The sequence below is a fragment of the Pongo pygmaeus genome, chromosome 2, assembly GCF_028885625.2.
Source record: "Pongo pygmaeus isolate AG05252 chromosome 2, NHGRI_mPonPyg2-v2.0_pri, whole genome shotgun sequence".
In the NCBI taxonomy this organism is placed as follows: Eukaryota; Metazoa; Chordata; class Mammalia; order Primates; family Hominidae; genus Pongo; species Pongo pygmaeus.
Window position 1 is genome coordinate 109,007,762 of NC_085930.1, and position 17,681 is coordinate 109,025,442.

General features: G+C 39.2%; 2 protein-coding genes across 27 annotated transcripts in view; both read right to left on the reverse strand.

The window, feature by feature from the left end:
* Positions 1-7,775, reverse strand: part of ZNF35 (zinc finger protein 35) — a 36,387-nt gene extending 28,612 nt beyond the window's left edge. For 5 of the 16 annotated variants that reach the window (XR_008501746.2, XR_008501745.2, XR_010125734.1 and 2 more), the window contains exons 1-3: positions 5,396-5,620; positions 2,981-3,299; positions 1,532-1,676 (exon numbers count right to left, since the gene is read on the reverse strand). Coding sequence is in view for 7 of the 16 variants with exons in the window: in XM_054483545.2 (XP_054339520.1) it covers positions 1,532-1,676; positions 2,981-3,172 (337 nt within the window). In the remaining 9 variants the exon portion in view is untranslated. Of the gene's footprint in view, positions 1-1,531; positions 1,677-2,980; positions 3,300-4,908; positions 5,621-7,581 lie in introns of those variants that run through there. The other 11 variants (XR_008501750.2, XR_008501749.2, XM_054483548.2 and 8 more) reach the window with 6 other exon arrangements.
* ZNF197 (zinc finger protein 197) overlaps positions 5,756-17,681 on the reverse strand; it is a 63,435-nt gene continuing 51,509 nt past the window's right edge. For 9 of the 11 annotated variants that reach the window (XM_063661989.1, XM_054483536.2, XM_063661988.1 and 6 more), the window contains one exon: positions 9,344-12,349. In XM_063661989.1, coding sequence (XP_063518059.1) covers positions 10,029-12,349 — 2,321 coding nt within the window. In that variant the 3' untranslated portion in view covers positions 9,344-10,028. Of the gene's footprint in view, positions 7,752-9,343; positions 12,350-17,681 lie in introns of those variants that run through there. The other 2 variants (XM_054483543.2, XM_054483544.2) reach the window with 1 other exon arrangement.

The window sequence follows — 17,681 nt, forward strand, 5'->3', positions numbered from 1 at the left end:
GGCAGCACAAAATGCTAAGTCTTGGGTATGAACATGGTCTTGAGGTAAGAGGCAAAGTAGGAAAAGGGAGCCCATTCCTGATGAGGTGCAGCTGTTGGGGTTAAGACTATGAATGGCTGATAAAGCTAAGAGACAGAAAATAAGTGACATGCAGGGGAATGCACCAGAGAGAATGGAACAGAAAGCAGAAAGTGGTGAACAGAAGCTGCTAAGAGTTTGGGAATAATTAAATATGAGACAAGAAAATCTAGGTGGAGATCCTTGTCTTCCCCATAGCACTGGTTTAAGAAAGTGACTTGGTCCCCAGATGCCTGAGGAACTGGTTAGGGAGGAGAGTGGGTTCAAAATATTCAATATCTGGCAGACTCATAAAAAGAATAGGGCTTGGCAATCAGCCAATAAGTGCTTTGAAACACAGGACTTACGGCTACTGCATTCTTGACCCTCACTTATATGTCACTCCTCCATAGGCAAGCTTCTGCCACTGCCAGTGAGATCTTTAGAACATACACTACCCTTTCTCTAGTCCTAGCTTAGAGAGAACAAGTTGATAAGCCATCAGTACCCTCCATGAAGACCTAGTTTTGAACATCATTATGGTTGACATAGCTGCTCAAAATCCTCTATAATTTGCACAAAGATCTATGAAAACAGAACATCTCCAGGGCATTTGCTGAAAATCACCACAAAAGTTGACTATTCCTACCTTGGCTAGTGTCTCTTGCAGGCTCACCAACCTATGCTAAGTACAAAGCATATAAAGAGGACATATGCCTACATGTGTGCACAGAGATGAAACTCATTGAACAATAAATATCACTAAAAAGTGAGTTTGGAATTTACCTACTGTATGGTAAATACACCTGATGGCAACAACTTAAGCATACCCTGAGAATGATCCTGTATGGCAGACACACCTGAATATAGTTTGGAGTTCCAAGCAAAGGAATCCAGAAGTGGCCAACCTGGAGATCCATTCCTTATCCATTCCCCACCCCTTTCAGTGGAATGCGGGCCTTAAAGGGGATTGAGGCCCCTTGTTTTGGGTTAAATTAAGGCTGCCGGGTGGAGGTCATTAGGGGGAGGGTGTTAAGTGAAAATGCAACATAAACTGCATACCTTTTGCAAGCGGTTGCAGCTCTCCTGTCCAGCCTGTGCCGCTGGGCCATGTGGTTCTCCTGTGCCCAGTCCACTGCCTCTAGACTGTCTACCCTGTACATAAACATCTAGTGAAATTCTATGTCGTTTGCTGGCTCTGGGTCTCTTCTTCAGCCTCTTGAACCTGGTACCATATTGGTGTTGATCAGGTTTCAGCACAACACCTACGTTTGTCTTGAGCCTGTGTGCAAAATAAGCCACTTCCCATGACAAATGCACAGGCATTTCAGCATTCCTCTTTCCAGCTTTCCTTGACACTTTCAATACCTCAGTACTGTTGGTCAACCTAGAAGACTGGATGCCCACCACAGTCTCTGAAAAGATTTTGAGAAACCCCAATGGTCAGATTCAGAATCAGGGAACTGAACCATACCTAGAAAGTTCATGGTCCCATGAGTCTCCAGTATCTCACTCTTGGCCAGAGTCCCTGGTAACGAGTAGCTGCCAAGGGGTGAAGCAGCAGGTGCCTCCTGAGTTGCTTTCAGGACTACCGCCATGTCCCAGGATATATTCTGACCCTAGAGACAAGCAGGCACACGTTTAAGAGGGAACTGGTGGTAGGGGGTAGTGTGGTTACAATTTTGAGAATGAGAACATAATTATCTATTCCTGGAGGCCATAAAACAATTTTTAAAAACAGAAAAGGAAGCCAGTCTCCTCCAACCCCCAGGGTAAGTTGGGCAGAGAAACAAGCTAGCCACTTTCTTCCTTATTACTTTGATTGCACCTCACTGCTCACTCCAGAATCTAAACCTAGCTTACCAGTGAGTACATGATAAGAGGAGAGAGCATATGGGAAGAATTTTCAGAGTGAAATTTTGTGGGATCTAAAGATCAAAGCAGCAAGGTTTTGATATTATTACAGAAAGGCTCTGGGGGAACCTCTGCCCTCAGCTGACTAGTAATGGTAAGGGATGTATTTGAAACATTAACGACAGCACAGTGTACAACTTCATGAATCAAAGTGTGGTGCAAAGATCAGCAGCAGTATCTGCATCACCTGGAAGCTTGCAAAACAAACAAACAAACAAACAAACAAAAAACACAGAATCTCAGACCACCCCCAGACATCCTCAATCAGAATCTGAACTTTAAATGTTTTAACAAGAACCCCTAGGTGATTCCTATGCACATTAAAGTTTTAGAAGCTCTGGTTAGCATTGTCAAAACCTGACTGAAATCACCTGAAGAATTTTAAAAAACATGGATACCCAGGTCCCACCCTTAGATTCTTTTTTTTTTTTTTTTGAGGCAGGGTCTCACTCTATTGCCCAGGCTAGAGTGCAGTGGCATGAATTCGGCTCACTGCAACCTATGCCTCCCAGGCTCAATCAATCCTCCCACCTCAGCTTCCCAAGTAGCTGAGACTACAGGCACGTGCCACCATGCCAAGCTAATTTTTTGTATTTCTGCATTGCAAAACACGAGGTGTGCAGTGTTGCTCAGGCTGGTCTTGAACTCCTGACCTCAAGTGATCCTCCCGTCTTGGCCTCCCAAAGTGCTGGGATTACAGGTGGGAGCCACTGTGCTTGGACCACGGATTCTGATTTAATAGGAATAGAATAGAGCATGGACATCAAGATTTTATAAAAAGCTCTCCAGGTTCTGTGTAGCAAAATTTGAGAACCACTGGTTTATAGAAAGTACTGAATGTCACATCAATCAGAAGGGAATGTTTCTATCCTATTACAGGAGACTGGAAGCTAGAATTGTACCCAAGAAATAAGACTCCAGGTGTGGAAGTAGAGGGGCAGAGTCCCCTCTTAAACTACTTGAGGTCTTCAAGTATCTCCTCCCCTCTTCCTCTCAGGCCCCCATTTACCTTTTCTTCCTCTTCTGATCCATCAAGGCCTGTCTGAAGACCCTGCACTGGGGCCCAGACTTTGATGTTCTCAGAGTGCACTTGTTGGCTGGATGCCTGATCTGGGAAGTTTTCTTCTTCTTCCTCCTCCTTTTTCACCTTCACTGGGCCCCATGGGGCTAGGGCCATAGCTTCTCTCAATTCTGCAGTCATCTTCTCTGCTCAGCAGGGGAACTCCTATAGCTGGGAGCTGCCCAGCAGAGGTCAAACCCCATCTAAGCTTTATGTTTCAACAGGTTCTTCTTGAGTTTATTCCCAGGGCCAAGATGAGTACTGCCTACTGAGAAATCAGAAAACACTGTTAGCACCAAGGAGAGATTTGCTGGATGCCACTTAGCAAATTTGCCGGATGTCACACTGGCAAATTTCACCAGTGCCTGGCCAGGGGCCACTGTAGGACATGGAATCCTCTATTCCTCCCTCATAAGATGAAGGGGTTGGACTATAAATATGTAATGTCTTCCCATAATAACTACATTGCAAACAGCTTTATATAATGTTTATTGATTTTTTCTTGATTAAAAGTTAACATACTTTTATTGTAAAAACTTAAAAGCAGCAAATGATTAAGAAAAATCATCTTGGTCTACCTCCAAAGGGATAACCACTATACATTTTAAGATTTAAGATATTTCTTTCAAAGGAAAATCTCCAACCATACTACTAATAATTATGATTTTACAAATTCTTGTTTTTGACGATGGGGATACATATCTTCACAATTATCATCATAGCATTTTTTAAAAAAGGATTTTACAACAAAAATATTTTTTATTGCCAAGGATACAAAATAATGTGAACAAAAGCATCCCAAGAAAAAGACTGGGAGTCTTTATACCAACGTGTTAGCAGTGGGTAATTAACTCTGGATGGTGTAATTACAGGTAGTTTTAAGGTTCTTTTCATTTTTTTTGTTTGATTTTTACATTTTCCATAGCTTCCAAATGTCCTGTGAGATAAAATATTACACTTAAGATTTAAAAAAAAGATTACTTTCATGTTGCCATTCTTCATGCTTATTTTAAATGCTACACAATAACCTATGGTGTTGATAAATCTTCACTCTCATTGAAAAAGGATCAAGTAATACAGAAATATATAGAATTAAATATATAACCTACATACACTACACACACACACACACAAAGTACTTATCAGTTTAGATGGGAGTCCTAACCCATTTTCTCTGCATTTACACACTTATATGTACACCTTCACACATATTGCTTATTTTTCAAAAACATACTTTAGATCATCACAGTTATATACTGTTCAGCAACCTGCATTGTTTTTTAACTCAATTTCTGTATTTCACAATAGTCTTAACAATCTTTCAATACAATACATATAGAACTACCTCATTCTGGCATAGTATTCTAAATTGTGGCTATATTATCATTTACTTAATCATATTCTATTTATGAACCATTTATTTAGTAAAAGTTTATATTTCCATTTTATTAATATTTAAAAGTTTTTCTTTGTAAATAGTTTTTTTTCTTTTGCTGAATTACTCCTTTAGAATAATCAGAGAATTACTGATTCAAGGATTTGCTGGTTGATATGTACTGTCAAATTGCTTTCCAAAAGCACCATGCCAATTCACACCCCCACTAATTAACAGTAACCCTTTATCACAGCTAAGCCAGCAGGGTTTTTGTTTTTAACCTGTGAGCAAAATAACCTTACTAGTTTGATTGCTTATGAAAAGATTGAAATTTTTCTCTCCCCCTTTGAATGTTTTATTGGAAAAGGGTGCGAAATCTTATTCAATCCCCTGTTGCTGCTATTGAAGTGATCATATTCTTTTCCCCATGTCAACTTACTGGCCACTTGCTGTATACACTGAATTTATTAAGTAATGCAATACTTTCATTCCTGTGACAAACCTTAATTCTGGAGGACTATTCTTTCCATCACTATCCGAATTCAATCTGGTATGAAGGTCCTTAAGACTAGTTCCACCTTGTGTATGTGCAAGACTGCCTACTGTGAGTACTCTCATCAGACTTCTGATCAGATTGTGACGGACCTCCGGTCCCAGACCGCACAGGGCCCTCTATCAAAGGCTCCCTTTCAATGTCCTTTCTCTATTTCCAAACGTGGCAATCCATTCTCTCCACGTATAGGCTCCTCGCGGCCCTGTCCGTGGGACCTATCTGGCCCCTTGGCCGGTCTGTGTCCATCCTCTCCCGGGCCAGGCCCCAGGTGGGCAGCAGCCGGGATTCCGAGGCGGTGGGGAACTCACCGCCCCCCGCCAGACAAGGCTGGTGTCCCCGGGGAAAGGACGCAGGGGCCGTTCCTAGGGCCATGGCCCCTGGGAGAGCCCCTTTTTCTCCCTTGACGTTCGTGCCCACCCACTCCGACCCCACTCACTGTGCGCAGCTGAGAAGCCCGACCTGAGTTCACTGGCTCTGCAGCAAGAGGCTGGCTGACCGCGACCTCAGCTTCTACCGGCACGAGAACAATGACCGGACAGGAAGTGCCTCGGGATGGGCTTCCGGCTCCCCAAGTCGCCAAGCCGGCCTCTCTAGGAATCTCGGAGGTGCTTTCCTCTCGATGGGTGTCCAATGTCGCCCCAGACCAGGGATGGGGCAGAAGCGCTTAGGATTGTGCGATTGGAAGCTCTAAGTGAGCCTCAGGGAGGGGCGCATCCCAAGCAGGGATGGGACACTCAGGCGAGGCGCGCACCCAAGAGCCTGAAGCTACACAGCATTAATCTGTAGAAAGCCCTGATAATTTCCCCTCAAATGTTTTATTTTGAAAATGGATCAGAGTACAGAAAAGTTGAAAGTATGGCACATTGAATACCCGTATTTTCCATCTGGACTCAACAATGAACATTTTGCTATGTTTGCCTGATCTCTCAATACATACTTAAAATCATTTTTTTCAAAGTTGTAAACATCCGAACACTTCATTCCAAATACTTCAACATGCATCCCTTAACATTAAGAATATTCTTCAAACTACCACCACCATCACAGGTAAGAAAATTAACAAAAATTCCCTAATACCATCTAATATGACTGGTCATTTTCAAATTTCCCAACTGTCCTAAAACATGTATTTTGTAACTTCTTTTCAAATCAGTTTCACACACTTTAGTTGGTTACGGCTCTTTAGTTTTGGGTTTTCGTTGTCATTGTTTTTACTTTTTATTTTGAAATGATAGAATCACAGGAAGTTGCAAAGATAGCACCCTTCACCCACTTTCCCCTCATGGTTACATCTTACATAATATGAAAAAGAAAATCAACATTGGTACAGTATGTGTGTATAGGTATAGCACCTATAGATTTGTGTAACCACCACTACAATCAAGATACACAAGTGTTCCATCACTACAAAGACCTTTCTGGTGCTACCTCTTAATAGTTACATCCAACCCTCTCCCCATTTTTCCTCCCACCATCCCTAACCTTTGGCAACCATTAATCCATTTTTCATCTCTATAGTTTTATCATTTTGAGAATGTTATATGAATATTTTCATACAGAATATGGCCTTTTGTGATTATTTTCACTCAGCATTAATTCCCTTGAAATTTATTTGAGTTGTTATGGATATCAATAAGTCAGTCAATTTTATTGCAGAGTAACAAGTATTCCATGGTAATACATAAACCACAATTTGTTTTAACCACCTAAGGAAGGATATATGGGTTGCCTACAGGTTTTGACCATTACAAATAAAGCTGCTATGAACATTCGTATACAGGTTTTTGTGTGAACGCAAGTTTTCATTTCTCTGGGATAAATGCTCAGGAGTGCAATTCCTGAGGCATGACATATACATGTTTGGTTTCACAAGAAACTGCCAAATTATATTCCAGAGTGGCTGTACCATTTACATTCCCAGCAATGTATGAGATCCTGTTTCTCTTCATCCTTGCCAGCAGTTACCACCATTAAAAAAAAAAAAAAAAAAAAAGTTAAACTATTCTGATAGGTGATATCTCACGATTTTACTCTGCATTTCCCTCATGCCTAATGATGCTGAACATCTCATTTGCTTATTTGCTATCTATACTTAAGTGAAATGTCTTTTGCTTATTTTCTAATTGTATTTACTTATTACTGTTAAATTTGGAAAGTTCTTTATGTAGTTTACATACAAATCCTTTGTTGGATACGATTTGCAAATATTTTTTCCCAACCTGTAATATCTTTTCATCTTTGTAAAAAGGTCTCTTACAGGGTAAATTATCTTAATTTTGATGAAGTCCAATTTAACATTTTCTTTTCCTTCTAAGGAGCATGCTTTTGAGTCATCTGAGCCTTCTTAACTCAGTCCTAGGTCCTGAAGTTGCTGGTTTACTGCTTATGGATATCCAGTTGCTCCAACAGTATTTGCTGAAAAGACTATCACTCCTCCATTGAATTGCTTTTGCCCCTGTCAAAAACCAATTGGCCATTTATGTGAGTCTATTTCTGGTTCTTAGTATCTAATGGCTCTTTAGTATTATCTTTTAAAAACAAGCCTCCTCATCCATGTTTTATACCTTTCATATCGAAATTTTCATACAGACACAAAAGCAGAGAATGGTATAATAAACTCACAGCAGACTCAAGACAGCTTGAACAATTTTCACTCCCCTCTCTTTTTCATCATCATAATATTTTGAAGAAGAATCCAGGGCAGCTTTCTTATACAATATTCCATGTTCTGGATGTGTCTGTTTCTCGTGGTATCTTTTATTTGTTCCTCTGCCTCCTGTATTTCCTGTAACCTGGCAATGAGGTCCAAGAAGCTTGATTAAATTCAGGTTGAACATTTTTCAGCTTATTACATCACAGAAGGTAGCACATTATGTGGGCTGTCTCAATCTAAGCAACGTGACATTTTGTTACTCGGTGAAGAGGTAAATGACAGCATGCTCCATTGTTAAAGTACATATGTCCTTTGTAATTATTATATAAGCTGGGGTGATTCTTCAACAACATGGATGAAGCATTTTTATATTCATTATCTCATAAGAACTTTGTGAGGTAGATATTCTTCCTCCTGTTTAACAGATGAGGAATTCAAGGCTCCAAGAACTGAAGAGATTTTTTCTGAGGCAGATGGCAAAACCTGACCCACATCCAGGTCTTAAGACTTTAAGCCTTAGGCCCCTTCCAGTTTTCACTCTTGGCTACCTTTCACTCTAATGAGGAACCAGCCCCCAAGAAACTGTGGGGTTGAATTAATAACATTTATGATCATCAAAACACCACTTTGACATTATTAAAAAACACAATCTTCATATTCAGGTATTATTCATAGTCCAGCTACAGAAACAGAACTTTAAGAATTACAACATAAAAATTACCAACTCAAGAATATAGACTGAGTTAAACCCACAAATGTACTCAAGGGCACAGAATGGTTCACAGGGGGTAATGGGCACTGACTGCCCAAAAGTGGATTCTGCATTGGCTTAATCAGTGAAGAGCTTGGCTCCATGTGAAAAATTTATGTCCCAGTAAATTTAGTGCTGGGACAGAATGTTGTTCCATGAGTAACAGGCTATCATTTGACAGCAATGATGAAATATTGATTAGAATTCACAATGACTGTGGCAGGGATCATCAGCTCAACTGCTGGGTCAAGGATTTTTTTCCCTGTGAATAGGGAAAGCAGGGTACCACTGCCCTTCCATTTTGACACTCTCCATCTGTTAAGTTTCAAATTCAAAAGCTGGGAAATAAATTGTTTTCCTTGGCATCACCGTTAATGGCTGGCCATAACATTTTTTTCCATACACATAAGCTAGATATATAATCTACTAACTCCCTTAGATATTTTTAAAGGTAAATTAAAAAAAATTATTCTTACAGCATTAAATTCCAGTTAGCTATTCACCATACTTCCTCTTATAAAAATGAGTATCTTTTAGGTTCGTGGAATCCCCCTCATTCTAATATTGACTTAATACACAAACTTACATGATCCCATATTCTAAACTTTTACCATAACCTCTTTTATCCAACTTTATTGACAACTGAATGATTTCAAAAAGTACTTTCACAAAGATCCTTTCACTTAACCCTCACAACAACCCTGTGAGGTAGGTATCATGTCAACATTTGATTGACAGGAAACTGAGGCTTTAGAGGCTGACTTAATAACATCGCATGGCCATTAAGGGAAAGCCAGGAATCAAAGGTAGGTCTTCTGATTCCAAATCCAGTGCTCTTCTTAGGTTGTCCTCATCAGCAGACTCTTGTCCACCCAACTCCACACCTGACATTCTGGATCATACTGTCTGTTCAGGTTTTCCACAGCAGTGAAACTATCTTTAAAATGCATACTATACACATTTTAAAAAACAATGTCCACTTTTTATTAAATTTTTAATTTTATGAATAAATTTATTTTTATTTACTAAAGATGGGTCTCCCTGTGTTACCCAGGCTTGTCTCAAACTCCTGGGCTCAAGCGATCTTCCCACCTCGGCCTCCCAAAGTCCTGGGACTACAGGAGTGAGCCACTGCACCCAGCCCACGTCTACTTTTTAATACAAAGATATTGTTGCTCTCATTTACAACTATGTTATTAGATTTGGATTGTTTTTGTAGACTTGAAAGTTGGGATGAACTTTATTTTTTCAGACAGAGTTTCGCTCTTGTTGCCCAGGCTGGAGTGCAATGGCGCAATCCTGGCTCATTGCAACCTCTGCCCTCCCGGGTTCAAGCGACTCTCCTGTCTCAGCCTCCTGAGTAGCTTGGATTACAGGTGTGTGCCCCCATGCCCGGATAATTTTTGTATTTTAGTAGAGATGGGGTTTCACCACATTGGTCAGGCTGGTCTCGAAATCCTGACCTCAGGTGATCCACTCGCTTCGGCCTCTCAAAGTGCTGGGATTACAGGCATGAGCCACCAAGTCCAGCCTATTAACTTTCTTCTATATGCTACTCATTTGTCTAGTAAAGAGTAAATAAACTTTTTCCTTAGAAGAAATATATATCATTTGTCCAACAGTTACTTAAGTAGGCAGGGATTCTATTCCACTTTACATATGACACTAGATTTTCTGAATCTCAATCTTGGACTCATTGGTGTTTTGTAACCAAGAGAATTCCTCAATGGTATGGATTTTCTGTTGAAGATGAAGGTTGGAAGTCTGAGAGAATTCTTTTTCAGACACATCATATTCACAAGGTTTTTCATCTGTGTGGATTTTCTGATGTACAGTAAGGTTTTTTCTTTGCCTAAAAACTTTACTACAATCATTACACCCATAAGGTTTCTCCCCTGTGTGAATTCTCTGGTGGCCAACTAAATTCCTCTTAGAAGTAAAGGATTTCCTACACTTCTCACACTCATAAGGTTTTTCCCCAGTGTGCATTCTCTGATGTACAACAAGGTTTTTATTCTGACTAAAGTCTTTTCCACACTCATTACATTTATAAGGTTTCTCTCCAGTATGGATTCTTTGATGTACCATAAGATTTCTACTAGAGGTAAGGACTTTCCTACATATATGACATTCGTAGGTTTTTTCTCCACTGTGAATTCTTTGATGTTCAATCAGGTTTCTATTGTAGGTAAAACCTTTTCCACACTCATTACACGCATAGGGCTTCTCGCCAGTGTGGATCCTCTGATGGGCTATAAGGTTTGAGCGGTAACTGAAGACCTTCCCACAGTCATTGCATTTATAAGATTTTTCCCTCGTGTGAATTCTCTGATGTCCAATGAGGCTTTTCTTCAGAATGAAGCATTTGCCACACTCATCACACTCATAGGGTTTCTCACCACTGTGGATTCTCTTATGCTCAATGAGGTTTCTGTTTGAACTGAAAGCTCTTCCACACTCACTACATTCAAAGGGTTTTTCTCCGGTGTGGATTCTCCGATGTACAAGCAGGCTTGAATTGTAACTGAAAGCCTTCCCACAATCCTCACATTTGTAGGCTTTCTCTTGTGTATGGAGTTTCTGATGGACCATAAAACTTTTGCTCATAATAAAGGTTTTCCCACACTCTCGACATTCATATGGCTTCTCCCCATTGTGGAGTCTCTCATGGTCAATGAGGTTTCTGTTTGAACCGAAGACCTTACCACAATCTTTACATTCATAGAGATTCTCTCCAGTGTGGAACCTTTGATGTAAAATGAGGCTCTTCTTCAGAATAAAAACTTTCCCACATTCATTACATTCATAGGGCTTCTCCCCATTGTGGAGTCTCTGGTGGTCAAAAAGGTAAGCACTTTGAGTAAAGGCTTTCCCACATTCAGTGCATTTATAAGGTTTCTCTCTGCTGTGCATCCTCTTATGGTCAATGAAGTTTGACTTAGAACTGAAAATCTTCCCACACTTTTTACAACCAAAGGTTTTCTTTTCTGTGTGGACTCTCTGATGTAAGAGGAGGCTTTTGCTTCGAATGAAAACTTTTCCACATTCTTTACACTTGTAAGGGTTCTCTGCACTGTGGAGTCGCTGATGGTCAATAAGATAAGTGGTCTGAGCAAAGGTCTTTCCACATTCATCACATTTATAGGGTTTTTCCCCAGAGTGGATTCTCTGGTGCAGAATGAGGCTCTTCTTCAGAATGAAAGCTTTCTGACACTTATTACATTTATAAGGTTCTTCCCCTTTGTGGAGCCTCTGATGGTCAATGAGGTAAGCATTCTGAGAGAAAACTTTCCCACATTCATTACACTTATAAGGTCTCTCCCCTGAATGGCGCCTTAGATGTATAATTAGGCCTGAGTGCCTATAGAAGCCCTTTCCACACTCCTTACACTTATAAGGTTTCTCCCCAGTGTGGATCCTCTGATGGTTTAGAAGGTAAGCACTTTGAGAAAATGCTTTCCCACATTCATTACATTTATAAGGTTTCTCCCCTGAATGGTTCCGTAAATGCATTAGAAGGCTCGAACGCTGAATAAAGCCTTTTCCACATTCCTTACATTTATGAGGTTTCTCACCAGTATGGATTCTCCGATGGTTTACAAGATGGGAGATTTTATTAAAATGTTTACAACATATATCACATTTATAAAACTTCTTTCCTTCAGTACCTATTAAACTTTCAGAAATAGCTGAACCGAAAGTCAAGCTGTCTCCTAATTCCTTCCACTTTTGGCCTTGTTTCTCTGGTGGAGTCCTTTTCTTCTTGTCTCGTTCACAAAGGGAAACTTTCTTCACTGTATCTGCCCTTTCATCTGTTTCATTTCCCCACTGACTTGCCAAAACTTGCCATTCACACTCTTCTTCAAAATCAAGGACCTGGGGAACACTTCCTTGAAGTCTTTTTGATGTTCCTTTATGAGAGTCTGCTCTTTGAGAACTACTTGGCTTTGACGTCACCTCCTCATTCTCGGTCATGGTCTCCCATTCTGGTAAAAGGAATTAAAAATGCAAATGTTACCACGTCCGTGTGTTTGGAAGAACAGGATCTTCAAATGACTTTAAAACATTCTAGGAAGGCACACTTTAATATGCATACAAAAAGGAGAAACTTTTCATTAAATGAAGGTACAAAGAATAATGCTACACTGACAACTTGTTGTAAATGGATTAACATACAACTCAGGTTGAGACATTTTTAAGTGCTTTGTCTTCAGGAAGCAGATAGAAAAATACAAATAATGCTGAGAAAACAGAAGCAAGGAAAACCAGAGAGAAAACACAGGATCTTATGGAAGTGGTTCATATCTAAGGAACTTGGATAGAAGAGCAAGAACCATTGGATTAGAAGTAACTTTCTTTATATTTTCTTCATGTTAGAAAGATGGAAACTTTAAGAGAAGGAAAATATATGTAAGGACTCTGAAAGGCAATTTTTAATTTTTGAAAAGTCAAAGGCATGAATACTTTTTAACTGGTTGAAAGCAATTAACCAACAGAAAAGAAATCCATTGAAAAGCAATTTAATCCTTAGAATTAATATATAACTCCTACTCCATTTAAAATTAAGAAACGGAAATTTTAAAATTCATTTTAAAAAGTCAGGTCTGTTATGAACTCCCTTAATTACACATAAAAGGTAAGAGAAGAAATACAGAAAGAAAAGGGAAAATAGAATAAAAGTATGAAAACATCTGTAAAATGATGAGGCTAAACTAATCCCCAAGGTTCCTATCTACTCCAATATTCTCAAATATTTTAAAATATGAACAGTATGAAAATATTTTGGAAGTTTACTTTCAAACTACCCAAGTATGAGAGAAATTATGAGCCAGTTCCCCCAAACTGTCTAATAAGTAAAGTTATGTGAATAACAGTAACATCATCTTCTCTTTGAATATAACAATACTTTTCTTCTATCTAAACAGAGAGAAAAGACAAGAGTGCAGCCACTTTATTTCATTATACATTTCTTTAAGTTTATGAGAGGATGAGGATGGCAAATATCCAACAAATATTAACTTGAACTACAGACATTCTTAGGTCAGGCCCTCATAACTCATCTCAACTGCCCTTCTCTCTAGGACTCAGGCAGGACTGCCAATCACACTACCCAACCACCTGGCTGCAGGGATGGGTATGTGTCTTAAGCCTATCTAATGCTGGTACTTCAGTTTCCTTATTCACAGTGAGGTTTCAAATATAAGGAAAGGCCGGGCACAGTGGCTCATGCCTGTAATTCCAGCACTCTGGGAGGCTGAGGAGGGCGGAGTTTGAGACCAGCCTGGCCAACATGGTGAAACCCTGTCTCTACCAAAAATACAAAAATTAGCTGGGCATGGTGGTGCACACCTGTAATCCCAGCTACTCAGGAGGCTGAGGCAGGAGAATCACTTGAACCGGGGAGGTAGAGGTTGCAGTGAGCCGAGATCACACCACTGCATTCCAGCCTGGGTGACAGAGCAAGACTCTATCTCAAAACAAAACAAAACAAGAACAAAACAAACAAAAAACAAAGACAAAGAGAATGCTGATGGACAGGGGGGCTGCTTCTATATAATGAAACAAGCTTTAAGGAAATGAAGTGTTACAAGTAGTTAAACTGAGATGGAAAATGGTTAAGAAATAAGCAACTCTTGTATCAGTAGCTAATTAGCTGGTTAAATTATTTAATGTTTTTAGCTTAGGAATCAGACTATATATGGGCCTCCTGAGCTTTTTAAGACTTTGTAGAAAAATGTCAGAATGATAGAGGGTGCTGGTTACTTTCCATAACCTTTGGTGAATGAAGCCTGCAAGAAAAAGACACAGGCTTTCCTACCACTAACACCCCCGCCTTTCATCTGCCCTAATCCATGCATACCTTCTGTCAATGATCTTTCCGATAGGTAAATTTGATCCTGTCACTTACCTGCATGAAACACCTAACTCTTCATTGCCTACAGGACAAAGCAGAAATAACCAGTGGAGTCAAAGGGATATCTTCACCCACTGCCTGTTTTTCTGGTATCAACTATTGTCAGTATCTCTTATGCCCCTAGACTCTAGCCACAGTGAACTACATGCAGCTGCCCAAACATGTCATTTCTTGCGTCTCTATCACTGTCCGTGTCCTTTCCTCTTCCCGAATTGCTCTTCCTCTTTCCAACTCACTACCCAAGCCCCTACCTACACCCTTTAAAACTAAGCTCTAAAGTCACTCTCTGGACATTAAAATTGATCTTAAAAAAATAAAAAGGAGTATAAATGATACTATCAATGATACTGTGCCAATAAATTAAGACAACTTAGATGAAATAGGCAAATTCCTAGAAAGCCACAAATTACTAAAACTGACTCAAGAAAAAAATGGAAAATCTGAGTAGGTCTACAACAGGGAAAGAAACTGAATCAGTAATTAAAAAAAAAAAATTACCCCCACCCCCTGCCTGCACACAAAAAGCCCAGGCCCAGGTTACTTCACTGGCAAATTCTACCAGACCTTAAAAGAATACCATTTCTTCACAAATTCTTCCAATAAACAGAAACATTTCCCAACTAATTCTATGAAGCCAGTGTTGCCCTGATAGCAAAACCAGACATAACCATCACAAAAAAGAATAAATATAGCTTATGAATACACACATAAAAATCCTCAACAAAATGCTAACTAACCAAATCTAGCAGGACATAAAAAGAATTATACACCATGACCAGGTGAGATTTATCACAGGAAAATAATGTTGGTATAACACTAGGAAACCAATTAATGTAATACACCATATCAACAAAATTAAAAACAAAAACCACATCATCATGACAATAGATAAAACACTCCACGGTGATAAAAACACTCAACAAAGTAGGAATAGAATTTCTGGCCAGGCACAGTGGATCATGCCTGTAATCCCAGTGCTTTGGCAAGCCAAGGTAGGTGGATTGCTTGAGGCCAAGAGTTTGAGACCAGCTTGGGGAACATGGTGAGACACTGTCTCTACAGAAAAAAATAAAATAAAAATAAAAACAAATAATTAGCTTGGTGTGTGCCTGTGGTCCTAGATATGTGGGAGGCTGAGGTAAGAGGATTAGGAGGATTACTTCAGCCCAGGAAGTTGAGGATGTAGTGAGCCGTGATTGCACCACTGCACTCTAGCCTGGGCAACAGAGTAAGACACTGTTCAAAAAAATTAAAATAAAATTATATTTCATGGTGAAAGACTGAATGTGTTCTCTCTAAGGACAAGAACAAGAAAAGGCTGTCTGCTCTTGCCACTTCTAGTCAACATGTACTGGAGGTTCTAGCCAGAGCAATTAGGCAAGAGAAAGAAATAAAAGGCATCCAGATTGTAATGGAAGAAGTAAAATTATCTCTATTTGCAGACGACAAAATCTTGCATATAGACAATCCTTAGAAATCACTAAAAAACTATTAAAACTAACAAATAAGTACAGCAAGATTGCAGGATACAAACTCAACATATAAAAATCAGCCTGACATAGTGGCACACACCTGTAGTCCCAGCTATTCAGTAGGTTTAGGCTGAGGACTGCTTGAGCCCAGAAGCTCAAGGTCAGCCTGAGAAACATATAAAACCCCATCTCATTAAAAAAAAAAAAAAAGTGGCATTTCTATGCATTAGTATTAAATAATCCACAAAGAAAATTAATAAAACATTTATTAGTCTCAGAAACAATAAGATTAGGATAAATTTAACAAAAGAAGTGAAAAACTTATATTCTGAAAACTACAAAACATTATTGAAAGAAGCTGAAGGCCTAAATAAATGGAAAGAAACCTCATGTTCAAAGATTAAAAGATTTAACATTGATAAATGGCAGTACTCCTCAAATTGATCTACAGATTCATTGCAATCCCTACTAAAATCCCAGCTTGCTTCTTCAAAGATATTGACCAGCTGATACTAAAATTAGATGGAAAATCAAGAAACCTAGAGTAGCTAAAACAATCTTGAAAAAGAACATAGTTGGAGGACTCACACCTTTTTATTTCAAAATGTACCATGAAGCCAAAATAGTAAGAGAGGGTGATACTGACATAAGGGTAGACATATAGATCAAAGGACTAGAATTGAGACTTTAGAAATAAACCCTGATATTTATGATCAACTGCTTTTTTAAAAGGGTGCCAAAACAATGCAATGGGGAAAGCATAGTCTTTTCAACAAATGGTGCCTGGGATAAATGGTGCCACATGCAAAAGAATGAAGATGGATCCTTATCTCATACTATATACAAAAATTAACTCAAAATGGATAAAAGACCGAAATGTAAGAGCTAAAACTTAAAAGAAAACATAGACATAAATTTTCCCGGCCCTAGATTAGTGATGGTTTCTTAGATATGACACCAAAAGCAGAAACAACAAAAGAAAAAAAAAAAACTGGAACTCATCAAAATTAATGACTTTTGTCCTTCAAAGGATACCATCAAGTAAGGGAAAAGTCACCAGGCCCAGTGGCTCATGTCTGTAATGCCAGCAGTTGGGGAGGCTGAGGCAGGAAGATCGCTTGAGGCCAGGAGTTCAAGACCAGCTTGGGCAACACAGTAAGACTCTGTCTCTACAAAAAATTTTAAAATTAGCCAGGCTGGTGGGGTGCATTTGTAATCCCAGCCACTTGGGAGGCTGAGGTGAGAGGATCGCTTGAGCCCAGGAATTCAAGGCTGCAGTAAGCTATGATCACACCACTACACTCCAGCCTGGGCAACAGGGCAAGACCCCATAGAATGGGAGAAAATATTTGTAAGTCATATATCTGTTACGGGACTTATATATAGAATATATAAAGAACTCTTACAACTTAGTAATAAAAAGACAAAAAACTTAGTTAAAATACAGACAAAGAATCTGAATAGACAGTTTTCTCTGAAGACATACATATAGTCAATAAGAACATAAAAAGTTGCTCGACATCATTAACCATCAGGGAAATGCACATCAAAACCACAGTGAGATATCATTTCAGACCCACTAGGATAGTTAAAATAAAAAAGACAAATAATAACAAGTGTTAGGGATGATGCAGAGAAACAGGAACCCTTATACGCTGCTGGTAGGAGTGTAAAATGGTGCAGTTGCTTTGGAAAACAGTCTGAAAGTTCCTCAAATGATTAAATACAGAGTTATCATAAGACCTAGCAATTCTACTTCTAGGTAGAAATGAAAACATATACCCACACAAAAAATTGTACACAAATGTTCATAGCAGCATTATTCATAATGGACCAAGAGTGGAAGTACCTAAGTGTTTATCAATTGATAAATGGGAGATATATCCATTCAATGGAATATTTGGCAATAAAAAGGAATAAAGAACTGATAGC